Source organism: Microtus pennsylvanicus, chromosome 11 (genome assembly GCF_037038515.1).
Source record: "Microtus pennsylvanicus isolate mMicPen1 chromosome 11, mMicPen1.hap1, whole genome shotgun sequence".
Classification (NCBI taxonomy): Eukaryota; Metazoa; Chordata; class Mammalia; order Rodentia; family Cricetidae; genus Microtus; species Microtus pennsylvanicus.
Genome location: NC_134589.1, coordinates 18,040,975 through 18,068,608, shown reverse-complemented (window position 1 = coordinate 18,068,608; position 27,634 = coordinate 18,040,975). Strand labels below are relative to the sequence as shown.

The following is a 27,634-nucleotide window of genomic DNA, read 5'->3' as shown; positions in this document are numbered from 1 at the left end:
GGTGGATATCAGCGTGGTGGGGGCTGGAATTAGGAAGATTTATGTCAGTTCTGACACCAAGTAGTGGCAACGGAGGAAACTCAGCTGCTGTGAGCCTCTGGGCTGCTTCACTGTGCAGAGCAAGTTCACTGTGGACAGCCCAGCAGTCACATGACCCTTTTGCTCTAACAGCTCCGTGGTCCTATCACATCTGGTGGTCCTATGTGTTGAGGCTGCAAGGCCCAGGGTGGGCTTCCGAGACCTGGAATTCAATCATGTGAACATCAAATTCCAGATGTGAAATGGGAAGGATGATAAATAACTGGCAAGATGTCTGTGCACATGAGATGTCAATAGAGAAGACACTAGGCTTGCTGCACCTGCAGGCAGGAGCCCGCCTGGTGTTGGTGTTAGCCCTGGCGGGGGATGAGGGATGGGTGTGTGGTTTCTGTGACTTGTTGATTTCCGGGCTGTAGATGTAAATGTCCCCTCCGAGGCTGATTGTATACCATTACTATACTCACTAGTCACGACAGCATGGGGGAGGCATGTGCATGGCCAGCTGGGCAAGCTGGCTGGACCTAGCTCCGGTTCATCCCTTGTAAAACTGTCCTAGCTCTCTGGAGTCAGAGGCAGGCGGATCTCTGAGTTTGAGGATAGCCTGGTCTACAGAGCGAGTTCCAGGACAGCCAAAGTTTGTCTTGAATAGCAAAGCAAAACAACCCCAAAAAACAACAAAAACTGAGCAACAACAACAAAACAAAATAACTGTGAACTCGCATACAGGAGGCTCAGCAGGATCTGTGTGAGTGCGTGCTGTGCACTGGAGTAATAGAAAGATACCAGCGAGTCTCGGCCACACCCACCGGCACCCTACTGTGGGTAAAGGATGAGGGAGAGTGTCCAGCTTGGGCTGCTCCGACTGCCCCTCCTGCCCGAGAGCCCATGAATATGCTTATGCACAGAACAGGCAGGATGGGAGGGAGAGGAAACAGTTCCTCCCCACTGATGCGGGGACCTGTTGCTGTCTCATGGGAGGTTACACTAGGAGGAGGTTGGAGGAAGCCTAAGGAGTCCGTGCAGACCTCGGTGGTTAGACAACAAGACACAGAACGTGTTCATACCACACTCTTGAGCTCTCGACAACCAAGACAGTAGTCCTCACTCTAAGCTCCCTTCCTTCTGAAGTTAGAGCCATGTCAGGGCTTTGTCTCCTGGGTGTTTCCAGAAGCTCAAAGACCTTTCAGAGCTGCTTCTGCTTTGTGACTGCATAGCTCTACACAGCACCCAGGGACAGCTTCTCCTCACTGGCAGTAGGAATCCCACAGGAGTTTCCCTCCCTGTGTGTACTCGGGACTCCATGGGTGTTTGGCCCCCAGCCCCGGCCCATGGTCTCACTGAAGTCTCAAGTCCCTTGGTAAGCTGGGGCAGTCACTGTCCCAATGTTACAGATGAAGGCAGCGAAGCTAGGGGACTCAGCTACAGGAACAGAGGCAGGAGTGGAGTCCAGCTGTGTGGTTAGTGAGAACACTTGCTGTGGGTCAGGATGGCTGTGGATGACTTAGGGATACAGGCATGGCCTGATGCTTGGCAGCCTTTGCATGATCCACACTTTCTGAGTATGGTGCAGTTTCTAGGCGCTCACTCTCAAGGGAAGCACATATGGTCTTGAGGCAGAGATGGGTGATGAAGCAAATCGCCTTATAATTGCAGTATTGAGAAAGGATCTGAGGGGTGGCATTGGAGAGCACAGCATTGTGCTACAAGTGGCTGATTGCTCTGCTCCCACTGGGCTGCCCTGCCTTGGAAGCTCAAGGGCAAGGCTGAGCTTTTCTTCCTCTCTCCAGTGTCTTCAGAACTGGGCACAGGATCTAGCACGGTGTAGGTGCTTAGGATGTTGTCGCCAGTTCAGAACCTTGGTCCCTTGCTCTGCTGCCTTTTTAGGAAGCTACAGACATGTATTGTCATGCTAACAGGATACATGCTCACAGATGCAGTCTTTCCTATGCTGACACATGTTCCAATGAGCATGCAATAGGCTCGTGTACACGAGAGAGAGAGAGAGAGAGAGAGAGAGAGAGAGAGAGAGCAAGTCCAGGCAATCAGTGATACAGACCCCCTTCTCTTACGTTCACCCCAGTGAATGTCTAAATTCCTAAGCAGACCTACAGCTGCTGCTCTGGGATCCACACGTTCACACAGGTATGCAAGAGAGGCATTCTTAGCCATCCACAAGCAGCTACCTGTCTCCATGAACCAGCCCAAGGCAGCCACTGCTTAAGGATGGAGCATTCTCCTCCCACTGAACACACACACACACACACACACACACACACACACACACACACACACACCCTGGAGGTGATGAGCAGACAGCAAAGCTTTACTGCTCTGCATCAAATTCAGCTGGAGGGGGAGGGGCTCTCTAATTTGTCTTCCTCTTCGCCCCACCCCTTCCCAAGCCAACCATCTGCCTGATACTAAGCCTTGCGAAGCACCCTTGCCTGGCTCCAGTTCTTCACACCTCCAACTCCCAAGCAGGAGCTCGCCCAGAGGACCCTCTGAACCCCCACCAGGTCCTAAGCAAGCAGAGATTTGACATCCCAGGCAGCCTGCTCCCTGCAGCCTCCCTCCCAGTTGATGGACTCTGGACCAATAGGAAGTGGGCAGTCGTGCCCAGAAGCCTGAGGGAAAGTGTCAGCTGCTAAGAGGCTGGTCACCGGAAGTCCAGACAGGCCCAGAGCAGTCTGTGTACCTGTCTCTCTCCTTGTCTCCCCCACCCTCTCTGGTTACACTGCTAGGGCCTCGCTGTGACCCGCTTGTTCTAGCCACTCACACCAGTCCTGACGCCACGAATCTGAACCTCATTGGCAACATCCTTTTGACACCTCGCTTGAGTGGGACGACTCATCTGTCCTCACCGTCCCCATTCTATGGATGAAAACACTGAAGTCCAGAGAGGTAACTTTCTGAAGGTCACAGAACTCACTGATGTTTCCAGAACATCTGCCTGAAATAGGACTAAAGCTGAGTGGGAACAAAGGTATCAGGATCCCCACATAAGACACCCACCCTTGAGCCTGAAAATGATGCTCCCCCAAAAGAGAAAGGAAAGAGAAAGACCAAAATGTTAATAATGGGTGTGTTGGAGGTTGGGGTAGGAGTAAAGACAGTTTGATTTTCTTTGTGTTCTGCAAGTATTGTAGTGCAAGTATGCCTGGCATTTGCATTAAAACCAAAGTCATTTAAAGGGGAGGTGGGTTGGGGCTATGGCTCAGTTGGTAGAGGCTTTGCCTAGCACGCATGAAGCCCTGGGTTTGATCCCCAGTACTGCGTAAACCAGGTGTGATGGTGGCACACCCCTGGGATCCCAGCACTTAGGAGATGGAGGCAAGAGAATCAGAAGTTCGAGGTCATCTTCAGTTAGACAGAAGTTCAAATCCAGTCTGGGCTACACGAGACCAAGATGGAAGGAAGGAGGGGGGAGGAAGGAGAGTGGGGAGAGGATCCAAATGAATCTTGACAGTAGAATTTTAAGCACTGGTGAGAAACTGTTTGGGAAGGGGCAGGACTGTGCTGTGGGATCCATTATCAGTACTTCGGAAAGCCTCATCCTTCCTTGAGGTGCCCGGTCCAGAATCCTGCCCCTAGCCTTACATTCTTCCTTCTTTGCTGACTTGTTCCCTCTCCCTCGTCATGCTGGTGTGTGTGAGGAGAGCGAAATGACGTGCCCTCTCTCGCCTGCCTGGGGCCCTTCTCCAGCCCTTGAACACGGCTGTATCTCACCAGGAAAGGCTGGATGCAGAGGGGGATGCCCTTTAACAACCCTGACACTGGTTGCTTCCCTCGCCAAGGCAACAGGTTTCCTCTTGGAAGCCTTGACCAACTCCAGCCTTGGCTCATTCATCACTGACTTGAGAAACCTCACTGGCACATTATACCAGTGACCACTTGTCCACGGTGCCCTTGAGTTTAGGAGATGTCTGGGATCCTTCCTGAACTAAGAGCCTGTGCCCTGTGGCTTTTTCCTCCCTCCTTCCTTCTCTCCATCCCATTCCTGCTTCCTTTTGTAACGACAGGGAGCAAACCCAGGGCCTCATATACTAGACAAGCATCCTGCACCCTCAGCTTCCTCCTATTTCTTTCATACCCTCAGCTCCTATAGAGGAGGACTTGAACTTTGGCTCCAAATTAAGAGATCTTAAGTATTAGAACATCAGTTCTCACCCTGTGAGTAGTGACTCCTTTGATGGTCACATATCAGATATCCTGTATATCAGATATTTACATTACAATGCATAACAGTAGCAAAATTAGTTATGAAGTAGCAATGAAATAATTTTATGGTTGGGAGGTCACCACAACATGAGGAGCTGTATTAAAGGGTCACAGCATTAGGAAGGTTGAGAACCACTGGATTATACTGAATGACCCTGAGCAGTCACTTACTTAACTTATGATGATTAGAAATCCTGCCCCGGCCAGGCTAATGTTGCTTACCTTTAATCCCAGGCTCTGGAGGCAGAAGCGGGCAGATCTTGATGAGTTTGAGGCCAGCCTGGAATGCATAGGGAGCTCCAGGCCAGCCAGGGCTATACAATGAGACCCTGTCTCAAAAAAGAAAAGAAGGGAGGGAGTAAAGAAAAGAGGGAGGGAGGAAAGGAGGGAGGGAGGGAAAGAGAGAAGTCCTGCCATGACCTTCATGACCTGAGGCAGAGGGAGAGTTCAATCTTCTGACATACGTGAGAGCAGACAATGTTCTCAGCAGGCCAGTTCTGTAATCACAGACACACATGAAGGTAAGAAGTGACAGAGGGGAAAATCCCAATGTCAAAGAATTTACTCCATGGTTGCCAGTGGGACTCATAAATGGCAGGTGACACATATGTCTGCCCTCTGCCTGGCCACTGGGCTCACTGGGGTGTGAACGCCCCACCTCACCCCTGGCAGCCACTTTCAGAAGTGTCAGAATGCAGTGGGGTGCCTGGGCAGGCAGCATGGAGCTTCACCACCGTGAACTCCAGCAGAGATGCAGCGTACCATCGCTGACTCTGCCCACAAGAAGATGAGAGAGGCAAGGGCACCAGCCACCTCGGGACACAGAAGTGAAGAATGGGGCCAGAATGGACCGTAAATGACATCCGAAATACGCAACTTCGCACACAGGCGTCCTCAGCGCTGTTTGGTTATCATCCTCTGCAAAGGACAGTGAAAGGAAGGGGTCCCATCTCGCAGCTCAGAAAGTCCCTGAAACAATGCATGCTCTTCCCACTTGCCACCAAGGCCATTTCCTCTAGGTCATATTGTCACATCATTATAACTGCAGGAACTTTATACATTATAAATGTACACGCACATTTGCAAGAAGCCATATCAAACAATTCTGTTTGGGAGGTGGTTCAGGACAGATTCCTACACTCAGAGTCAGGGCATCAAGGGTGTAGCTAGACTTCCTTCTTTCTACTGGGGGGAAATTAAACTGGGAAACACTAAACCTGGAACACACACACTCACATACGCACACAGACCAGGTGGGCCTGTGCACACCTGCAATCCCAGCACTCGGGAGGCAGAGGCAGGCGGATCTCTGCGAGTTTGAGGCCAGCCTGGGTACAAAGTAAGTTACAGGCTAGCCAAGGCTACATAGAGAGAACCTGTCTGAAGAAATTATATTTCTTGTGATTCCATAAATTGTAATTTTATGTGATTGGTACATTTAGTATAGAATGACCACCGGTAAATAGCTACACTATATTGTTATACTGTATTGTTTAAGAATTAATGACAAGCTGGGTATGGTGACCCATGTCTTTAATCCCAGCACTGGGGAGGTGGAGGCAGGGGGATCTCTTTGAGTCCAAGGCCAACTTGATCTACGAAGTGAATTCCAGGTCAGCCAGGGTGACATAGTGAGACTTTGTCTTTAAAAAAAATGGAAGAAAGAAAAGAAACCTAAATCCATACACTCCGCACAGACCTTATCTTCTTAGATATCTTCTAAAAATATCTTCTTAGTCAGCAGCTCCCACTGAGACCGGCTAAGGCCGTGACTGTCCTTGAAGGAATATAGTCCATTGGGAAGTTGTGTAACACTTAATGGCATCTGACATCTCTAGATAGGGTTATTAATTATGATAACTAACTAATAAATTAACTATTGAGCACCTACTATGTGCTGGATATAGTATTAGCTCATTTATTTTCTTATTTGGGTTTTTGAGCAGGGTTTCTCCATGTAGCCCTAGCTGTTCTGGAACTCACTCTGTAGACCAGGCTGGCCTCCAACTTGCAGATGCACCTGCCTCTGCCTCCCGAGTGCTGGGAATAAAGGAGTGTGGGTCACCACCTGTCCAGTATTAACTCAGTTAATCCTCATATTTTACACACAAGAAACTGACACACAGGGCTGGCCTAGAAGCCGTGGAGCTGGTGTCAGAGACCACAGGAAAGAGAAAGAAGTACTAAACACGATGCGGAACCTGGTAGAAGGACCCTTGACTCACTGTCTTAGGAAGGCTATGCAAGGCAACACTGAGATGCTGTTGTGTTTTGACCTGGATCTTGCAGGTGACTTTTATGGTCCTTCTTTCCTTGTTTTACCCACTGGGACAGCACATCCTACATTGCCACAGAAGTCTTGAAACTTCTAGGAGGTGGACCTGTGTCTACTCTAATGTAGTTGTAATTGCACGTGATTCCAATAGGGGTCGCTAACTCCAACAGGATGGAGCCTGGAATTACATCGAGAGAAACCTGAACCATAGCAACTCCATCAACGGGTCATTCTGGGATCTCAGCTTCCTCACACATTAAATAGGTTAACATTCTCAGTCTGCAGCTCTCTTAGAACCGGGGTGGAAAGTGTGAGGGCCAATGCCACCGCTTTCTAGTGTGACTGAAAACGTTCTTCCAGCCCCTACCCACGTATGTTCAAAACTCTATTCCTTCCACACTGTTTGGAGCATCACTCACTGTACTGGATGTCATGCACGACCCAGAAATTATTTCTACGTTTGCATAAAAGGACTTCAAATAACCATATAAACCAGACAGTACTCCGACCGTGCCTGCAGGTTCCGGCTCTTTGAGGGAGGTAGAAGCAGCCGCTCTTGTCCTGCTAAAGAAAATGACTATGAAGCCACAACACAGCTATCTCCTCTGTGACTGGAGGTCACTCATACCTAATTGGTGGGTGGGGAAATGGAGGCACAGAGAAGCAAGGATCTAGATCCAGTAATTTCCCAGCAAGCTAATTCCAGAAAAAGAAATAGAGAGGGCCAGCATGAGAAGAAAGGTGTGCGGAGTGGCCAGGGAGGGACGGAGTGGGTGGAAATACCTGTTAGTTCTAACAATCCTGCAAGAATATCTGAGACCAGCAGCTGCCTACGGTGATCAGCCTTCTGCAGGAGCGCCCCCTGCTGGTTAACGGGGCCCGCGGCGATGGGTTGGAGATTCAGGAAACACCTTAAGAAGCACAGGTGCTCGGGAGTGTGGCTTTAATGCCTTCATTTTGCACAGGACAAACACAAAGCTTTAGGGGAAGTGACCCATTTAAGGGAAAGTCGGGACATTTGGGATTTTTGCAGAATGCCTGCCTCACACTCTAAAACCCTCCTTTCTTACACTCCCCCACCCCAGAGTCCCCTTAGTCCGTTCTGCTAACACTCCTTTCCTGCAGTCCATGTCGCTTCACCAAGAACCCCATTAGAATGCTGTCTTTCACCACGGGGTGAAAGGGAAAGGCAGGGAGGCTGACCTAACGAAGAAGATGCCATTTGGGAAAGAGACCAGGCCAGAGTCATCGAGGCCCCTGGAGAACCCTGCCAAGCCCAGGGTCGGATTCCCCAGTCCCACTGCCTTCCTCCTGCAGCCCCCGAATTCTTCTTCCTGAATTTCTGCTCTTTTCAGCTCCCCAGCTGAATGGGCTTTCGAGGCTTTTGTTTTTGATACTTTTGTCTTAGTTTTTCGAGACAGGTTTTCTCTGTGCCGTCCTGGCTGTCCTGGAACTCATTCTATAGACCTGGCTGGCCTCGAACTCAGAGATCTGGGGAACTAGGGAGGGGCCTCTTTATTGTGAATTATCCTCCCACCTACTCAGACTCTTCCCCACTCAGAAGTGTCTTTACTTTGGAGGGGGAATAAATATTGATCAAGGTGGCCAGCAGGACCTTTCTGGCACTGGTCAGTACTAGCTTAGCTTTCCTTCCTGGTCGGGTGACCTCGGACAACTAAACCCTCTCGGTGTGTCCATTTTCCTGACTGCTGCTCGTGCCGGCTGTGAGGGGTGCAGGAGGGCGGTGTGCCTGGCACATAGTAGGTGTTCAACCAAGAGCGGATCTGGTCAGTCAGGTTTCCAAGGAGCCATGGGCTGTCTGTCTGGCTTGCTCCCCTCTTCCATGACATCGTCTCTGTTGGAAGTGAGTCTTCCCACCTTGATCTTACTAACCCCCCCCCTCGGCTGCCACTGACAGCGGCATTCTGACGGAGGTCTTGGTGTCACAGGAGGACCTCAAGAAAAGGAGGTGCCTTTAGCAGGAAGTACTACCAGGGGTGTTCCTGTGAGTGACATGACTTCCGGGTTTCAGAGTCTGGCTCTCCACATGAGCTGGCTTCCTCACCCTGTCGTCTTTCTAAACAATCTCCCTCCCTCCGTTGCATTCGTGTCTGCTCCCTGCTTCTTGCAGCCTGTGCACGGCTCGTCGCAGCCACGGAATCCTCTCTGTGCTGCAGCCACTCAGTGCTGGGGCTCAGTGCATCCCAACACATGCGGCAACGAAGAGAGGGGATCTCACGTGCATGCTGTCTGGGCTTGTCAAATGCTTTGGGCAGTTGAAAACTGGATTTGGAAGGGTCCTGTGTTCGCACATGCTCCCCGGAAAATGTGGCCATGGGGACAGATTCAGTGCTATGAAGCATGGCCACAGATTTATCCAACAAAACAAGCAACTGATACGCATTGTTATGAGTAACATTTGAAACTCGTGGAAATCTATTTGAAATTCTTTAGGAAGGAAAGCACCTTTGCAAGCTGTTATGTATGGTGAATCATCCCCTTCCCTAGCTCTGCCCCCATCAAACTGTGCCAGACTCAGGGCTGAGGGCATAGCTGGGTTGGTAGAGGGCTTGCCTAGCACATACAAAGCCGTGAGTCCAATCCCTTGCACTGCGTAAAGCAGGTTTGTTGGCATATGCCTGTAATCCCAGTATTGTGGAGGTACAGGCAGAAGGATCCTAAATTCAAGATATACGGTAAGTCTGAGGACTGGACCAGAGAGCCTGTGGATGGATAGATAGATAGATAGATAGATAGATAGATGGCTGCGGAGATGGTTCAATCAGTAAAGGGCTTGCTATATGAGCATGAAGATCTCCACTGGATCTTGGCATCCACAGAAAAGTCGGGTGCAGCAGCAAGCCCATATAATCCCAAATCTGCTCAGAGTGTGGAGATAAGAGGATCCCTGGGGTTTTCTGGCTATGGATTGGTGAGTGTCAAGTTCTGAGAGAGCCTATCTCAGAAAATAAGGTGGGAAACAGCCGAGGAAGAAACCCAATGTAAACCTCTAGCCTTTACACACATTTGCACATCCACATAAACACACACACACACACACACACATGCACGCACACACCACAGAGAGAGAGAAAGAGAGAGAGAGAAAGAGAAATCCAAATTTGAATGGGCTCTATCTGCTTAAGGGCTGCAGCCAATATGGCCCCAGGGAACAATCTCCCACTGCAAACGTGACCAATGGGTTGGAAGAGGGGCTGTTTCCTTCCCCACAATGATCTCTGAAATAAGATGAGTTTTCTGGGGTTTGTTTGTTTGTTTGTTTGAAATAAGATCTCATCATGTGACCTTGAGCTTATGGCAATTCTCCTGCCTCAGCCTCCTGGGTGTAGGATTACGGGTGTGCCTATGCACCACTTCTTGTTTTTGTTACCTTGTTTTTAGAAAGATTTCTTTTCAGTTATGCGTGTATGTGATATGTGCATGTGAGTGCACGTGTCCATGGAGACCAGTAGAGGGCGTCAGATCTCCTGGACCTGTAGTTGTGTGCCCTTGGCTGTAGGAACTAGGAGCTGAATGAACTCTCCAGAATAGTATATGCTCTTAATCACTGAGCCATCTCTCTAGCCCAGCCCTACTTCCGTTTTTTTGTTTTGTTTTGTTTTGCTTTTAACATAGTTCCTTGTGGTCTCTCCACTCCCTGGCTAGCCTGAATCATTACCAGGTCACCTCTGAGAGAACAGGGAAGGGCAGGGAATGTGGCAACTGTGTCCCCCTTGTTTCTGTAATACGTTTGGTGTGTTTTTGGTTGGTTGGTGTGTTTTGTCTTTAAAGATTTATTTCTATTTTGTTTATATGAGTGTTTGCCTGCACGTGTGTGTGTGTGTGTGTGTGTGTGTGTGTGTGTGTGTGTGTGTGCCATGTGCATGCCTTATGCCCACGGAAGCCAGAAGAGGCCATCAGGTCAATGGAACTGGAGTTACAAGGAGTTGTGAACTGCCATGTTGCTGCTGGATTCCGTGCAAGAGCAGCAAGCGCTCTTCATTGCTGAGCTATCTCTCCGACCACTCCCTTTTTTGTTGTTTTGTTTGTTTATTTTTAAGTAATTTTTTAGAGTTTTTAAATTTTATTTCATGTGTATGAGTGTTTTGCCTGCATTTATGTAGGTGCACCACCTATATGTCTGGTGCCTGTGGAGGCCAGAAGAAGGTTCAAATCCCTTGGAACTGTAGTTACAGATGGTTGTGAATCACCCTGTGGGTGCTGGGAACTAAACCTGGGTCCTCTGCAAGAACAACAAGTGCTCTTGAGCACTGAACTATCTCTCCAGCCCCGTTTCTATTCTTGAGACAGTCTGGCTCAATAGTGCAACCAAAGGCAGCCTAGAGCTTCTGCTCCTCCTGCCTCCACACCCAGAGAGTTTCATTGCAGTCATATGCCCTGCACCTGGGCTGTGCAGGGCTGGGACCCGAACTCGAGGCTTCATGTGTGCTAAGCAAGAACTCTACCAAATGAGCTACACCCTCAGCCACCTCTGACCACTTCTGAAACAGTAGGGAGGGCTCAGAAAACGAGAACATTTCCTCTATCTTCACCCTAGTATAGGGAGTCTGAGCTATGGCTTGGGGCTGCGAATACATAACTATTCTCTTGGGTGAAGGTAGATTGCCATACACATGGACAAGGCTGGCAGGACACTGCCCTCATAGAGCCCCTCAGAGTGACTCAGAGGGCTTCCCCTCTAGGCATGCCAATTCCATGGCAGATGACGGTCACTGCAAAAATGCCCATCGTGTCCTTGGCTTCTTTTCTGTAGGGCACCCTTCCGTGGAGCCCGGCATGCAGAGCTGAGCTTGTCCACCCTAAGGCACACACCAGCTTTGTCCTCTGCAAAGGGGATGGAAAAGCAAGCCTTTGGGATCATTACCTGTCCCCATGCACATGCCCTGAAGAGGATGTCAACACCTTCCCGGGAAGCCAGCTTCGGCCCTTTGGAAGGACCCCAGATGCCCAACTTTGACATAAAAGGGATCTGGATTCACATCTCAGTCCCTGAACTTGCTAGGACAATGACTTCCACCAGCGCTCCTGCCTCCCTGGGCCGTATGTCCCTTGTTTGTGAAACAGGGATGGCACCAACCAGCTCTTACTTGGGGCTCTGTTGTGGACTGTGAGGAAACAAAAACAAAAAGAGTACAGTGACATCAGGCCTGGTACCCAGGGAGCCCCTTACATGGGTCTCACCCCTCCAGGATGCTTCTCCCATGATAGCTCAAAGCCCCATCGGAGGGATGTCGGACTAGGGCTCCAGGACAGCGTGTGTCTGGAACTCAGGCATCATAGCAGGGTTGAGTCTATGTCAGAAGGGAGAATGTGGGAATCAGAAGGGATCTCACACACCGGCAAGAGACCCTTCTGCAAAGACCTTCTGAAAGCGGACGGGTTCTTTCATTTACTTCGGCACAAACGTGTGTGTAGACCGTTCTTTCACAAACTCAAATCCTCGTGTGTCGGTTTCTCCATCCACACATCCTGCTTTTAAGTCATTCCAGGAGACAGTGAACAGCACACTTGGGTGTCGGGGCAGAGGTCATCAGGATAGCACCCTGTGGTCTAGACAAGCTTACCTCCAACCCGGCTCACCAGGGAGGCCAGCCACGCTCCTCAAAGTCTTGTGTGTATGAATTGCACCAGCTCTTTGAACATGTCAGGTGTCAAGCACGCTGCTATTCATCTCATTACCCTATTTATTCCTCCCGGTTCCTTAGCAGCTGACATTTTTAACCATTGATGTCTGGGTGTTGACAGTACTGAACTTTGCCCCCTCTTATCAGGGCAATAAAACACCAAGGTATATAAAGTATGTACCAGATGTGTGTTTGTTCTTTGCCCCCAAAACCTATCACACACACACACACACACACACACACACACACACACACACACACACACACACACACACACAAATAGCAAAGCGGGTCCTGAAACTCTTAGTTCATGAATGAAATGCAAAAAAAAAAACCTAGTACCATTGCCTAGGATACTATAAAGCCACTGCATTTCCTGGACTCCCAGATGGAACTCCAGTGTTGCACCCACCGGAGCCTCTCCCTAGGAGAGGGAAGAAGGCTCAAGATCTAGGTGAGTCTCAGGATCCCGGGGGAGGTGCTGTTATTAATTGCCAACCGCTACCAAACTTCTCTCTTAATGCTATTCCTAGAATCTCCACCAGGTGTCACTCTCATCCTTACCATCCACACAGACCCCAGTCCTCGGTCTGTTAGGGCACAATTCTCAGCAGGGATATGGTGGCCTTAGAGATGGGACCATGCTATCACTTCACGGAAGGGCTATAGATCAGAAAAAGTGGTTCAAGGTCCCAGTTTCAGCGCTGGGCAGAGTGGAGAAGGAAATTGGCAGCCTGGACCATCCTCCCTTCCTGCCAGCCCAACTGGATCTCTCTACCCTGAATTAAGAGAGACCCTCGTGGATGTCACCACTGCCCCACTCACCTGACTCCCAGCCCTGAACTTCGGAGGACAAACCGTGGTGACTGGTCAGGGCCACTCTGTGTTCGTTAATCACCAAATTGCTGAAGATTTGAAAGCGGCTGAAGTCAGGGAGGGTCCCCAGAGGAAAAGACTTACATCTCAAGAATTGAAGCCCTGGCCCTGGCCCCACTTAAGACCCAGAAGATGGGCTGGGTGTGTGGCTCTTTGCTACAGCCTTTGCCCGAGAGCGCGATGTCTGATCTTGTTCAGCTCTTCGCCCTACCGCACTATTCCCGGCTCTTGCTTTCCCTGTGGAGCAATGCGGAGGAACAGCTAGAGAAGCAGGGCTGAAGGGAGGAGGGTGGTGTATGCAGGGGTGTCATCTCATGCAGCCTCCAGCAGTGTCCCCAGTGGTGGAGCTGGGGAACCGAGTGGAAGGTTGTTCGTTTCCTCCCAACACCAGCACTGAATCTCAGGGCATTGATGTTGTGCCCAGAACTAGAACTGGGCTCAGTGGCCTTGGCCTGGGGACTTGTACTCCCCGTCAAAGGAACCTGGAAGGGCTTCAGCCCAACTTCCATGTGCAGCTTCAGGCTTGCTGATGGCCCCCTGAGGCCTCTGAGCCATGGCATCTGTCCCAGCTTGTGTATCTCCCCATGGACAGACAAGGGTCTGGGATACTTGAGAACTAATTTTGTCAACAGTCTTCAACTGTTAACCCTCCTGGCTGTGGGGTGGACCCCATCTGGCCACAGACCTGACCACTGGTAGCTGCAGGTACAGTCTTTAAGTACTAAGACACAGTCCCACTGTCTTCTTTTCTCCGTGGGCTCAGCATGTCAGTTCAAGAGTCACCCTCTTCTGAGTTCTCTGTTAAGGCTTCCTGGAGTTCAGACACCCCCAAACCCCAGTGTTTCACCCAGAACCGACAGAAATACATGTCCATAGAGAAACCATATCACGAGCTCCTGGTCTCAAAGCGTCTACACTGCTGGCTTTCCTGGGCCCTGGCTAGAGTGCTGTCACCTCAGAAGTGGCCCGGACCACCGCTTTCTGAGCCTTTTTCAGTTCCTCTGCAGGCCAGCCCCGTTCATCTGTAACCTCCAGGAGGGGGAGGGCTGGGGGCACAAGAGGCTCTTGGGGCAGCAGGTGGGGGGGCCGGGGTTCCCCTAACTGCAGAGGCTAGCTTTACACACCCAGCAACACATGTCCTCCTTTATGGCCCGGGCTTTCTCTCGGTGCTTAAAGGCCACAGTGGCCTGGCAGGAGGTCTTTCTTTCTCCCCCCCCCCCCAACCTCCCTTCTCTTCTCCACCACCCTCCCTTTTCCTTTCCCCCCTGTGTCTTGTGTTGTGTATCATTAAAACTTCCCTCCCAGCCACTTGGCAGCCAGTAACCAGGCCCTTCTGGGGCCAGTTCCCTCAGGGTAGATCAGCTAGCCCCAGGAGAGGATCCGAGGGGTCAAGCCCCCAGAGTGGCGGCTTTGTGTGATGGAATGAGGTTTAAACTCCAGTTGGCAACCTTCAGCACACTCAGAGGGGGCAGCCACTACTGTGTGCGCGCAAGCACGCGTGCGCGCTGCACCTCAGCTCTCTCCTCCCCTCTCTTCCAGGACTCCATGTCTCCCGTGAGTGCTTGGAGTCTGCCAAGAGGGCCAAATGGGCACTGTCCTGTGAGTACAACCCTTGCCCCAGACAAGTGTCCATGATAGGCTGAAGCGGCCACTACCAGGGACCCACAACTAGCTCCTATCTTGTGTCCCGGTCTGGCCCTGAGACGCTAGGGCATCAAGGATGGGGTCCATTAGTAACAATGGAGAAGTAAAACACCCAGTCACCTGGTATCATGACCAGATGCACTGACTTGATTGGACCATTTCAATCTAGAACCTGAGATCACACAGCCCATCAGCAGAAAACTGGGTTGGATCTCTTGACTTCCCACCCTATCCTCCCAGCTCTTGTCTACTTCTAGAACGGTGTCTGAGGTAGGTATCTGAACCTGACCCATCCTCCTCTTCTCCTTCCTCATCCCTCTCCTGAAGAAAGCCTCTCATAGACCAAAGGGGCGATCCAGAACCTTGGCTGGCTTCTCTGGGCAGGTGAGAGGCAGTCAAGCTTCTTGCCCAACTAGAAATATTTGGGTCACAGAGGCCTCAGTACTGACCCATGCTGTCACCCAACTCACTCATAAGGCTGGATTGTTGCCCCCAAATATATCTGGTACTTTGAGGCAGGGATGATGCTCATGATCGTGGTGATTCTAGATACCCCTATAGAGGGACTCAGCGCTACCCTTAGCTGCAAAGGACAGCCTCAGATGGGACTAGGAAAAATCCATCATTCTGTATCACAAGAATCCAAGGCAGGATTCTGCGCGTGGTTATTTTCTCAGCAATGGCTTGAGAGGCTCAGTCTCTTCCTTCCTCCTTCTTCTATAGTCTCTCTACTTCACTCTCAGTCAGTTGTTCGGATCGCATTCCACCAAGATACAACAAGGTCCCAAAGCAAAAGAACTGGATAACAGTGCTGGGAACTGGTCTATGCTGTCTTCTGGGATAATACATAGCAGGCTTGTTCTATCCCATTTTCCTATAGTGCCCTGACCAAAATCTTCTTTCAAGAATCTTTACAGCTCTTAATTTTGCTGTTTAGAAACACTTAATTGATCCTCTGGGGCATGACTCCCACCAGCAGATGGAAATCTCATATACTCAAAACCTTGTTGGGACTCAAGACCACTTTCTGGGGGCTGGTTACACACAGTGAAGTCATGAATGAGACACACAAAGAAACCCTACACAGAACACCTGTACATAGCACAACGGGGAACTCTGTAGCAGCACACAGCAGTTTGCTGATTGTATTCCTGTGCCCAGAGCCCAGGTAGAGAAGCAATGCTTAGGGACTCCAGAGACCAAAGACGGCTCCCAGACACCTTGGACTGCAACTGCCTGCAAAACAAGTGAGCCAGGAGAAAAGGGCTGTTACGTCCCAGACAAGAAAGACCACAGCAGATTTACACTGTCAGTCACACACACACACACACACCTGACAAGTTCACGATGAAGCCAGAAATGGACCTTGGCTGGTGCCCAGAGCCTTGGCCAGCAGAGGCCTGCAGACCTGAGGTTCAGGGTTCTGGGTGAAAGACAGGAAACAGATGGAAGGAAAGAGAGGAGAGAGAGATGCTACAATGTGTCTGCACGGTCCTCCAAGCCTCAGAGGCCTCCAGGTGGCAGTGATTTCCAGCCAGGTTGACAAGCCCTCATCTCAGACCATCAGGCAAGGCGGGTGTTTCCTTTGAGAAAAACAGGGCCCCAAGCCCAGCATAGTAGCTGGGGTGGACAGATCTCTGGGGAGCATTAAGCGCCTGGAAAGACCACAAGGAACCCAGCCCTCCCATCTGAGACCTCGGTGCCCTCTCTAGGCCTGTCACCAATGTTTCTACAGGGCCACCATGAGCCCATCCTGTTCTTGGTGTCTGAGGTCCCCTGCTCTCAGAGCAGCAAAGGTCAACACAGAACAGACAGGCTTGGTATGTGCCATGTTTAACTTCATGTTGGTGTTAGGCGCTTCATGGAAAAAGAAAGTTGCTAGCTGTCTTATCTGGGGTTTCTATTGCTGTGAAGAGACACCATGACCACTACAACTCTTAGGAAAGAAAAAGATTTTAATTAGGGCGGCTTACATTTTCAGAGGTTTATTCGGCTATCATGGTGCGACATGGTGGCGTGCAGGCAGATGTGGTGCTGGAAAAGAAGCTGAGTATCCTACATCTTTCAGGAGATGGGAAGTGAACTAGACACTGGGTGGTATCTTGAGCATATATGAGACCTCAAACCCACCTCCACAGTGACTGACACCCACTCCAACAAGGCCACACCTCCTAATCTTACTATATTCCTTTTGGGGACCATTTTCTTTCAAACCACAACACTGGCAGAGGATCAGAGCCATTGGGTGGGGTTGTCCACTAACAGGGGTGAGGAGACTCCAAAGAGATGCTGAGGTGTGTGTGGGGGTGGTGTTGAATAAGTCCTACAAGAGAGGACTCTGGGCTCCTCACAGATCCTAGGTCAGGATAGAGGGAGAGGAACTTTCCTTGTCACAGAGATAAAGAAAGCCAGGGTTTCTTTGCCATCTAGGTCAGGTGGCCTGTTGCATTAACATTTAATCTTATCAGCCCCCTGGGAGACATTAAAGTTCCATCCCCATATCCCGACTGAGGGAACCCTCCTGGGGCAGCTGCTTCCACTAGTGAGGCTACCCTTCATTTCACAGTTCCTGCAAAAGACTCAGGCTCAGCATCGCCTTCCAAATTGCCCCAGGGCCCTGGAGCTGTTGTTGGATGGTCCCTGGGATAAGGGGACCCCTGGCATCTTGAGGCCTGGGTGGAAGGCACCGAGGCATCACGGGTCCATTCCCAGAGATGTCAACCTGCGCCACAATAGCCAGTCTGCCAACTGTCTCTAGGACCCGCAAGTCCTCCCAGGTGACTCACAGTGAGAAGGAGAGGGGAACCAGGCGCACCTGATCCCCAGGTAAGAACGAGGATTGCATATAGTAGATTAAGGGAATTCTCTCACGAGGATGCCTCATTAGCCAGGCTTCCCAAATATCCAGGCTGCTTAGGACGGAAGGCGTCCTGACTTTTCGCCTTCCTATCAGCACCCACCCCCGGTGGGGTGGGGGCATGCGAGGCAACACAGAGGAGGCTCTGAGCTCTGGCACAGACACCCGCATTGGGGGGCGGGGTGTTGAGGTACCCTACTCTGCTACTCTGCAGGTCACAGGCTCCCTGCACACGGAGACTTTTGTCTCAATGGGACCTGCATGAATGGAATCATGCCCAATTAATTTCCGCATCTACCAACCACGCCATGGACCTCCTACTTCCTAGGCCACTCTCTGCTGTTCAATATCCCAGTGGCCTCCGGGAAACTCGCCTGAAATCGTGCGGGAGGCTCCTAGTGCTATTAGGAGACCCCTTTCTCCAGGTCTTGGAGTCTCCCGTTCCCTTTGGTATTGACTCTCTGCTTCAGGTCCACTGACCTTCGCACTTCATGTCTCCCCGCTTGCCCGCCGTGGTTTTCCCTCTCCTCCATCCCCCACATTGGGCTGGGCTGGTTTGACCCCCCCCCCCCCCCCATCCCGCAGAGCCGCGGAAAACAGTTTCAGCAAAAAACGAATGGCAGTCAGTGCCTGGTTAGGAGATTTCCTCCTTCCTCCTTGCGACAGACTGGCAGCCTCGTGAGGGCGGGCGGGGGCCTGCCTGGCTGCCGAATTCTTTGTCTTCGAGGTGCCTCGGCAGGGGTCCGCTGGAGCCGCGCAGAATACACAGCGGCTGACCGAGGGCTCCTGGAGGAAGAACACTTCAAAAGGAACCTCCGGACAGCTACAGAGGTGGGGGTGGGGGTCCCCATCCCAGGTCTGAAGTCCTTGTCAGTCACACACAGCACGCAGGCTTCCCACGTGCCACATCTAATACTGCAGGTTGGTTCCCTTCCCCGCCCACCCCTCAGCCAGGAGACCACCGTTCCCATCCAGGATCAAGCCTCGTATCCACTCTCACTAGCTGGTTTTGGAGTAAGAGTAACCTTTTACCGCCATGTGCAACCGACGCTGAAATTGGGGTGCCTTTCAGAGAGAAGAGGCTCTTGTGAGATACTCGTGGCAAGGGGGCTCCCTCACTGCCTGGGCAGGGTCCATTCCTGCGTTGCCACCCGCAGGCAGGAGGAAGAAAATTAAGCTTGTGTTGAAGGAAGGACACCTGGCAAGAGAGACGAAAGGACTCCGGAATCCCCTCCTCTGGGGAACTTTCAAGTGGGGGGAAATCCCCACGCAGGCCTCTGCTCTCTGCCGCGGCAACATGCGCGCGGCCACTCCCCGCCGCTGGTCCCCTCCTCCTTGCACTTTTCCCTGTGTTTGTTTCCTACCCGCTGAACAGCACCTGGGGCTGCCTCGGGCTCTAGGATGCATGTAAGAGGCACCTGCATACACACAGCCCGAACGACCAGTTTTAGCCACACCAGGACAGCTTCCCACGCTTCTCTCAGACAATCAGCATCTCACCTAAAACTTCCAAGGATCTTTGCCACCACCGTCTAGGGCTGGCACCTGTGGAATCTTCAGGTTCTAAATGACCCGAAGAAGTCGTTTAGATTAGCTCCTGCCTCCACACCACAGTGGCGTGTTGGAGGCAAGGGAAGGCAACATCCCAGCCCTCAGAAACACTAGTGTTGGGCTGCCGAAAACCAAGCTGTGGTGCAGAATTTGAGGTCTAACGTGCATCGATGTTCAGCAAACTCTGGGAATCTCCTCCCATGAGAAGAGCTGCAATCCAGTACTCAGCTAAAGTATTGCACCAGCAACCAGTACCTAACAGCTAAGAGCCCGTGGAAGCTCTCTTTTGACTAAAACTTCAGCCCTGGGGCTCTACATTCCCGGATAGTGGCCAGCCCCCTCCTACTGCCCTCCCAGGTGAACCAGAAACGGGACTTCAGAACCTAGGGGGCATCTTTTGGGAATGCCCAGCCCCTGGGGGCATTTCTGGGGCTGCTTATCACAGTACCATCTTCCAGCCCCATGAGTGTTCAGCAGGTGTGTGTGTGGGGGGGGAGGTTACTATGAGGCTCCTTAACCCTCTTCACTTCTTGTCTTCTCCTTTCTCCCCCCTCTTCCTCTGTCTGGGAGCGCAAGCTTGTCCCACCCCATCCCCGCCCCTGTTTTCTGTCTCAGTGTCTCTATCCACTTCTCTCTCTATCTCCCCTTCCTCCCCTCTTTCATCTCTCCCTCTACCCCCTCCAGCCGTGGTTCGGGCTAGGAACGCGCAGAAGCAGTGACAAGCCCAGGCGGCTCTCCCGACCCTTGGTGCCCCCAGGGGCCAGTTCTTCACTCTCCCAACACCAGAAGCAGCAGTGTGCCGAGAGCCGACCAGCAGGGGCAGTGGATCCGAGCTGTGGGCACCAGCCTCCCGGATCAAAGGCTAGGAATGTCTGCTTCACTGTGGGACTTCCCCCAACCCTGTCCACCCCTATCAGCGGAGAGCCCGCCGTTCCTGGCCAGGCACGTTTGGGTGGGCTTCTTTTCTGGCCCTCTACCGAGTTCGGAGAGCTGGTCCCACTAAGCCTCCTAGGGCTTGCTTTTTTGACCCCAAGTCAGGAGCATTTCAAGGGCCAAGTGTCTCCTGTACCCCGGGAGAGAGGCTGAGGGCAGATACTATCTAGGTGAATCCTAATAACCTAGGCATAATCTCGGCATCACTAGTGACTTAGACTTAGCTCCCAGACTCTGGAAAATAGGAAAGAAGGCCCCTTCGAGGCCTGGTCGCTTCCCCCTGCGTATGAACTATAGTAGGTCATGGGATGAATCTGGTGTCTGCACGAAACAACGCTTGAACACCGAACACCAGGTTCTACTTTCTCATCCGCAGAAGGGCCAGAAATGCAGGTCAAAAGCCCTGGGCATAGGAGAGGGAGGGTGCTGCTGGAGGCCCCCAGCCACTACGGGCCAGGGCTGCCATCTTTCATTGGTCCCAAATGGTTCCACCCCAAGATCCAAAGGAAACTGCAGGTGCTGCTGAGGTCCGGCCTGCAAGCCCGCAGGAGAAAGTGACCGAGTCCTCCCGCAGGAAATGCTAACGGCGGCTGGTGTCAGTTGCAGGAAATGCAAAGGCTGCAGGAGGTCGTGATACCAATCTGACTCTTGACAAAAGACTCAAATGACACTAGCTCTGTCCCCCGGCGCCGCCGGCTGGCAGACCTTCGAGCCTCCGCGGACTCTCCTGTGCGTCCCTTGGACACCCTGGAAGAGACCTGCGACCGGCTGGCGGGGTCGCCAGCTCGCCGGCTCTGGAAGGCGGGAGGCTGGGAGGGGTTGTATTTCCCGAGCCCCTGATCCCAGTCGCGCGATCTGCAAACAACCCCTTGCTTTCTATTCTTGATTCCTTACGGGCCCAGGCCCAAGGGATCACAGTTCCACCGACAGAAAAGAGAGCCACCCATCAATGCCCAAACCGACCCCTTCACCACGTGAACGCCGGGTCAAAGCCCTAGCTCCCTAAACCTGACTCGCGTGGTCTGGGGAGGAAGCGTCTTGGGCCGGCAGAGAATCCATCGTGCCGGGTCCTCCCGAGGCCTCCGTGCGCCCGGGGCGCAGGCTTTGCCCAAGTTTGCCGGGAGATGCCCTTCCCAGAGCCGGAGTTGTGGGCCGGGAGGGAGGGGCGCGTGATTGACAGGCTGAACTACAGACTCATCTCTTACCTTAGGCCGCGGGCGCTGATTGGCTGCTCGCTGACATCCTCAAACCCGGCTGCTCCGCGCTGGGCTCCGGAGGGGGGCGGCTGCGGGTGGAGGTGCGCTTCTGACAAGCCCGAAAGTCATTTCCAACCTCAAGTGGACTTTGTTCCAACTATTGGGGGCGTCGCTCCCCCTCTTCATGATCGCCGGCAAACTTCCTCCTCGGCGCTGCTTCTAATGGAGCCCCACCTGCTCGGACTGCTACTCGGCCTCCTGCTCAGTGGCACCAGGGTCCTCGCCGGCTACCCAATTTGGTGGTAAGACTTGCCTCCCGTCTGCTTGCGGCCCCGATCTCTCGGCCGCGCCCGGGAACGGTGGGGGGCGCTGGCCGGGTCTGGGCAGCGGCAGGCCTAGGGCTCCTTTCTCCTTGCTTCCCTCCAGCCCCCCAGCCGTCCACCCCTCCTGGATTTTCTGCTGGTGTTTCCTACCGAATCCAACTCCTGGCTTCTCGGATAATCACCATTTTCCCTGCTACCCGCCGCAGAGGCGGGAGGGCTCTCCCTACCCCTGAAGGTCTCTCATTCTCAGTCCTCACCCTCTCCTGCTCTAATTTGGGGGGGCCGGAGACCCTTGGTTCCCTTACATTTGGATTTCTGTGCTGTCCCTGGGGCCCGGCCACTCCTCTTCTCCATTTTAGGGTCTATACATGGGCAAAATTACCCTGTCCTTCTTCGCCACCCTACCTCTTCCGTGTCTCGGTCAAAAGATTGCTTCCACAATACTCGCGTTTGCCTTCATATTTCAGACCCTAAGGGCTTTAGGGATCCTAAAAGGGGACTTGGGGGGCATTTCACCAGATTTCCCCCACTCTGCTCTAGATTAATTTTGAGCCTCCGAAGTGAATGTAGAATTTGCTGGTCCTAGATGCCATTGCTGGTCCGAGTGGATCCGTTCTTTGCTTGTCCAGCCCGGAGAAAAGAGGGTTGGGGGCTCTCTGAAAATGTACTTGTTTTGGAGGGAGAGGTTTGTGTTGTTCTTTGAGCGAAAACCCAGTTCTCCATGTCAAATTCGTTGCATTTGGGAGACGGAGAAGGGAGGAGAAAGGAAGAGGGAAAGGGGAATTCTGTCCCTGAGAAATACGGATACAAAAGGCATTTTATAGTAAATAAGGCTGGGAAAGCAGGCGGCGTACTTTGGGGCTCACCGGGTGTGTGAGGGGACTGACTGGAAGATAAACAGCCTTTTGGGAGCCCCCGGCTCGAAGGACGCCCCTGTTCTCCCAGCTCCAGGGCTGCTCCCTCTCTGCAGGTCCTATAGGGGAAGGCTCTAAAACCAGTTTTCTAAATTATACCCCAGGTCTCCCAGTCTCCAGCCCCCTGCATTCCGGAAAACTTTAATAAAAGAAACCTCCCCTTCTGGACAGCAGCAGGCGGCCTGGGGCTGGGAGGTGAGGAGGAGGAATTTGGGACCTGTGAGTAAGATGGAGACTGGCCCCTGGGGTGCAAGTTAGAGAGGAGGTGAAGTGCTACCTGAATGCCCCCTCCTTCTTGCTGCTTGCTAGCCTACAACGTGAGGCTCAAAGCCTACCAGATGCCAGACCACACCCCAAATCTTCCAGCTGCTTTAGGGATATCTGGGGGCTAAGCCATGGCCTGGCCAAGGGTCTATTTAGAGGGACCAAGAGTTGCCCCTGAGGCAGATACCCCAAGGATAGACAGGCTTTTCTCCCTGTGGGCTTGGGCTGGTCTGAGGCCTTCCGTGTGGTGTACACAGAGCCTGTGCAAGCTGAGGGCAGCCAGGGATTCCAGGGTGGGGATCTGCCAGGTGCCTCCTGACTCTTTTCCTATCCCTCAGCCGAGGCAATGTTCTACCTTCTTTGGGAGCAGAGGAAGAGATGCTTGGAGCACTCGAGATGACATGAATGAGGAGAGTGGGCTTCCTAGTCCTGTGAACTGGAAGAGAGCACTTCCTGGGGCAGTACCAGGGGGTTAGATGATGGTAGCAGCAGGGTTTGTGTGTGATGGTGTCCAGGAATGTCTAGATATGGTCCCCAACCAACAAGAAGAGATACCAGGAAAACCTAGAAGGCTGAGACAGGCCCTAACATAATGCTGCACACATGGCCTGTTTGGGGGTCTAGGGGGGAATCAGGTGGCTGCTTTGTCTGAGCTAGAGAGAGAGAGAGAGAGAGAGGGAGAGAGAGAGGAGATTTTAGAGACTGGTAGTTTGTCAGTGCCTGTGGTTGCCTCTGTGTATATGGTGCAGGGTGTTCCGGGTCTATGACCCTGAGAAGTATGTCTGTGCACCAGTGTGTCTTTCTGGATGAGAGCTGGTAATGCCTGAGACCCAGGCAACTGTGCATGTGAAATCTTGTGGCCTGTGCCTAGGAGATCCGTGGCCCACTGCATACAGGTATCAGCAAGTGGTTGATTCTTGTGATGTGAGACAGGAGTCTGGAAGTATCTTTGCTTGTGTGAAGGGGACAGCCTGGCTTCTGCTTGTGATACTGGACGTGAGAATATGTGTGTTTAGATCTGTGAGTTGTTTGTGCATGTGTCTGTGTAAGACCCTGCACACTTGAGCATGCCTTCTTGACGGTATAAGGGGGGAGGTTCCGCAAATGTCTTTGTGCATGCTATCGGTGTTTGGGGCATGAGCTGCTCATGGTTGGAAGTGTGAGAGCGAGCCTTGTACCGATACCTGGAGGAGGGCTGTGTCTAGGCCTGCTTCTGATCTTGTCCCCTAGTGCCAGTAGCATAGTTTTGTGCCAGTGGCTATGTGTCTGTGGCCGTGTTTGCTGACACCTGACTTGTGGGCGTGAGGGACACCTGAGATAGGGTGCTTGGACATCCATGGCCCTGAGGGGAAGGACAGGCAGGAAGTGGATGTCTTAGAAGGTAGTTGCAGACACAATTGACCTGGGCTCCCAGCTGGAGTGGGGGCAGGGCCTTCCTTGGCACCAGCGTGCCCCGTCCACTTGAAGACTACCGCCACTGACCCTCCTTCTTTTGTAGTTTCCTTTCGGCCTTAGAGCTGGGGTGGGGCATGAATCACCTTCTTAAGGCTGGAATTGGAGAATGGTAGGCCTCGAATTCTTGATTCCCCCTCTGCCCCCAGGCAGGCAGATTCCAGTCCTTTTAGCCTGTGAGTCCATCACTGCCTGCCCTCCTTGGCCCACCCAGAACACACATTCCCCAGGAGGGGTTTACAGGAGAAATTGCTTAGCTGGGATTTCGGTCCACATCACCTCAAGGAAGATTCCCCCCCCCTCCCAAATCCCCAGTAACCTGTCTCTGTTCTTCCTTGCTTATGCCCTAAGATCGACAAACTGCAGATGAGGAAGGGGCTCTGAGAGGCCTCTCGCTCTAGAAGGAAGCCCTGTGCTCCAGACTCTCCGAGCTAGGCAGTGGCTGCACTGGGCCAGGAGAAGTGGCAGCAAGCCTGATTTGTAGAACTCTCCCTGTCAGTACTAGTTAGCTACAGGTAGAGAAATCTATCCTCCTTCTCGGGAAAAACCGATCTTCCGAGGGTCTTGCCTGTGTCATCTGTGCTCCACAGGAGATGCCTGATAAAAGGGGCTTGGTTGGCTGGGTGGCTCATCTCACTGTGTGACTAAGGACCGTTGACCCCCTCCCTTATTCTAGGCCACTTTTCTCACATTTTACCCAGGGTCACCTGCCCACCCAAACTTGCAGTTTAAGGGAAGATGTTTTGCTGAGGCCTCCAAGCCTGTCAGGCTACCTGGGCTCTTATTCTACCACTCCAGGGCCCATCCCCCGCCCAAGCACCTATCGTAAGCCCTGCCTCAGTTTCTCCATGTGTCACATCCTGCTGCCTCTCCCCTGCTTAACACCCACCCAACAGCCGGCGTTCAGAGGCTTGGGAACGTGTTCAGTCAAACCCCGGTGGGGGTCAGTAGGCTGGGCCCAGGGAGGCACCTGGAGACTGCGGGGGAGGAAGGCCCCAGGCCAGGTGTTAACACTTGTAACAGGCAGGTATTACAGCTGGCTGGGGCTAGGGCTGGTGAGGAGCTGAGCTGGCTGGAGGCTGTTGATCCCACAGACAGACAGACAGATGGGAGATACCAGCTCGGATGGCCAAGCTTCAGCAGGGTGGTCGCCCTTGCAAAGAAGATCTTGCCTTGGGGGATTCGTCTGGGGGAAATGAATTTGGGGCCCTCTGGAAATGAGTTCACGGCCCTCCTGCCCAGCCCACCCCTATTGTGGCTGGGACCTCCAGCTCCAAAGGGAGCTCAGTTGGCGGTAGATCTGTTTGTGTCCTTCTGACAGCATCAAATATTGATTGTTAAGTAAACAAACAAAAAAGAAAACAGGTCCAAAGATGTTCTATTACCAGGAGCTGTGTCCTTGGGAATAACCTACTGGAATATATAGGAATGAAGGCAAGTGGGGAGGGGCGGGGGGGCGGAAACGCAGCTGTCAGGGGAAAGTCCCCCCAAATTTCCAAGTGTCTTAATTGACAGCTTGGTGTGACCTGCTCCTCCATCCAGGAGATTCTGAGGTCTTGGGGATCCTGGCTGTCTGTCTATCCTGTAATGAATCCTGAAGGCAGAAGAGGTGACTGGGAGTCTAGACCATTATAAAGCTGGTACTTGCTGAGCGGCTGCCAAGCTCTAAACTCAACTAGAGCTCTCCAGGGCCCGCATTCTCTCACATCTGGGCTCCTGCTCCATCCGATTAAAGAGACATGAGGCAGACAGCAGGGCAGGTGGTGTCCCAGGTAAGAATACTTAAGGAACAGACTGGTCCAAGCCAACTTCTCCCATTCTGTCACTACAGAACTCAGTCTGCTGGAGGATGCAGCCAGCTGGGGAATCAGAGCTAAATTCAGCAGCCTCCGACCAAAGCTGCCGAAGAGAAGGGCCTTCCCTACCTCTACCTACCTAGAAGGCCCCTACATATTTTTTTTTCCTTTTGTGGGGAGTGAGATCAAAACAGAGTTTCTCTGTGTAGCCCTGGATGTCCTGGAACTCGATCTGTAGACCAGGCTGGCCTTGAACTCAGAGATCTGCCTGCCTCCTGAGTGCTGGGATTAAAGGCCTGCGCCACCACTGCCACTGTCTGGCTATCTATTCTGTTTCTATATATTCGCACTGGGTGCTGGAAATTGTTCAGGCTGGGAGTAGAGAGACTCATGTCCAAGTTCTAAGTTTACCACGAGGCTGTGTGACCTGGAGTGAAGCTCTGTCCTTCTCAGTGTCCCAGGCATATAATGGGGACCCCACAGCAGACACTTGGGACCTAGTGCACCCCTTTATCACCTTAGCTTGGTATACCTGCCCTAAACCCCAAGCCCCTGTCCCACTACTGCCAAGCCTTCTTGATGCCCTTCTAAACCTCCCCTCAGCACTTCCTTCCCATCTGCAGGCTTCTGGCTCACATACCTGTATTTTTTCATGTTATCTGAGTAGCCAAGGCACAACGACCTCTCCCAGAATCGGTTTCCCCATATGAAAAATAAACAGAGTTATAGCCTCTAACCTGTGCACATTGGGGAGCGAATGCAAGCTCCTAGAATGCTGCCCATAGACAGGAAGTACAGTTCGATGTTTGACCCTCTCTCTGGTTCCCGAGTCCAGACTTGACTCTTCCAGGAAACCTTCCCAGGTTGGTCCGCATGGCCCTTACTTCTCCTTGTCCTATAATGCTTGGCATTAGAGCCCACAGACTTGTAACTTTCATCAAAAGTAGAGGAAGTTTAGCCTTTTGCTCCCAGGGAAGGAAGAGTAAGGTAGACAGAGGTGCTGGGGTCTCCCCTAATCCTCCTGACACCCCACAGTCTCCCAAGCTTTGAAGCCACTGTCATTTCCAGCTAGGACATAGAGCACATGGCCTGGTAGGGAGGGGTAGGCTCGGGGCACTGGCTGTTGGAGCAGCCCCACGAGATGAAGTTGCTTCTGGAGTTGGGGGATGACTCAGAGCCAAGGCAGAAAGCTTGGCTCCTGGCAGAAGCCTGCTTCCTAATTACATTCTTCAGGGGGTGGAGGTATGTGGGGAACAGTAGGGCAGAGACTTCCACCTCATCCCCTCCAGGCCTGGTACCTGTGATGTCCTAGCTCCAAACAGGGTTCTCCTTAAAGAGTGACTCCACTGTCCTGAATGCTAGGCCACTGAGAGGAGGGGAATGTGGGGAAGAAGGACAGAGCCCCCTGGAGACTCCCCCAGGACAGGCTGATTAGAAGAGTGGGATGCTGGGAAGGATCCCTGGGCCCCCACCCTGCATCTGTGGGAGAATAGCTAAGCCACCTGGGCTGAAGACTTCTAGAATCTTCTCCATGTAGCAGCTCTCCACTTCCCCTTAGTGTCCAGTCCTATGGTTGCCTGTGAAGACCTTCAAGTTGTCCTGGGGCTTGGGTTCTGGTGGCCCATGGGGGCAAGAGGCCAGGCCTGGTGTT

The 27,634-nt window shown here is 52.4% G+C and overlaps 1 protein-coding gene across 1 annotated transcript in view; it reads left to right on the top strand.

The window, feature by feature from the left end:
• Window positions 1-21,295: 21,295 nt before the first annotated feature.
• Window positions 21,296-27,634, top strand: part of Wnt3 (Wnt family member 3) — a 43,216-nt gene continuing 36,877 nt past the window's right edge. The window contains exon 1 of the mRNA XM_075990472.1: window positions 21,296-21,536. Within this exon, the coding sequence (XP_075846587.1) occupies window positions 21,457-21,536 (80 nt within the window). The 5' untranslated portion in view covers window positions 21,296-21,456. The remainder of the gene's footprint in view (window positions 21,537-27,634) is intronic.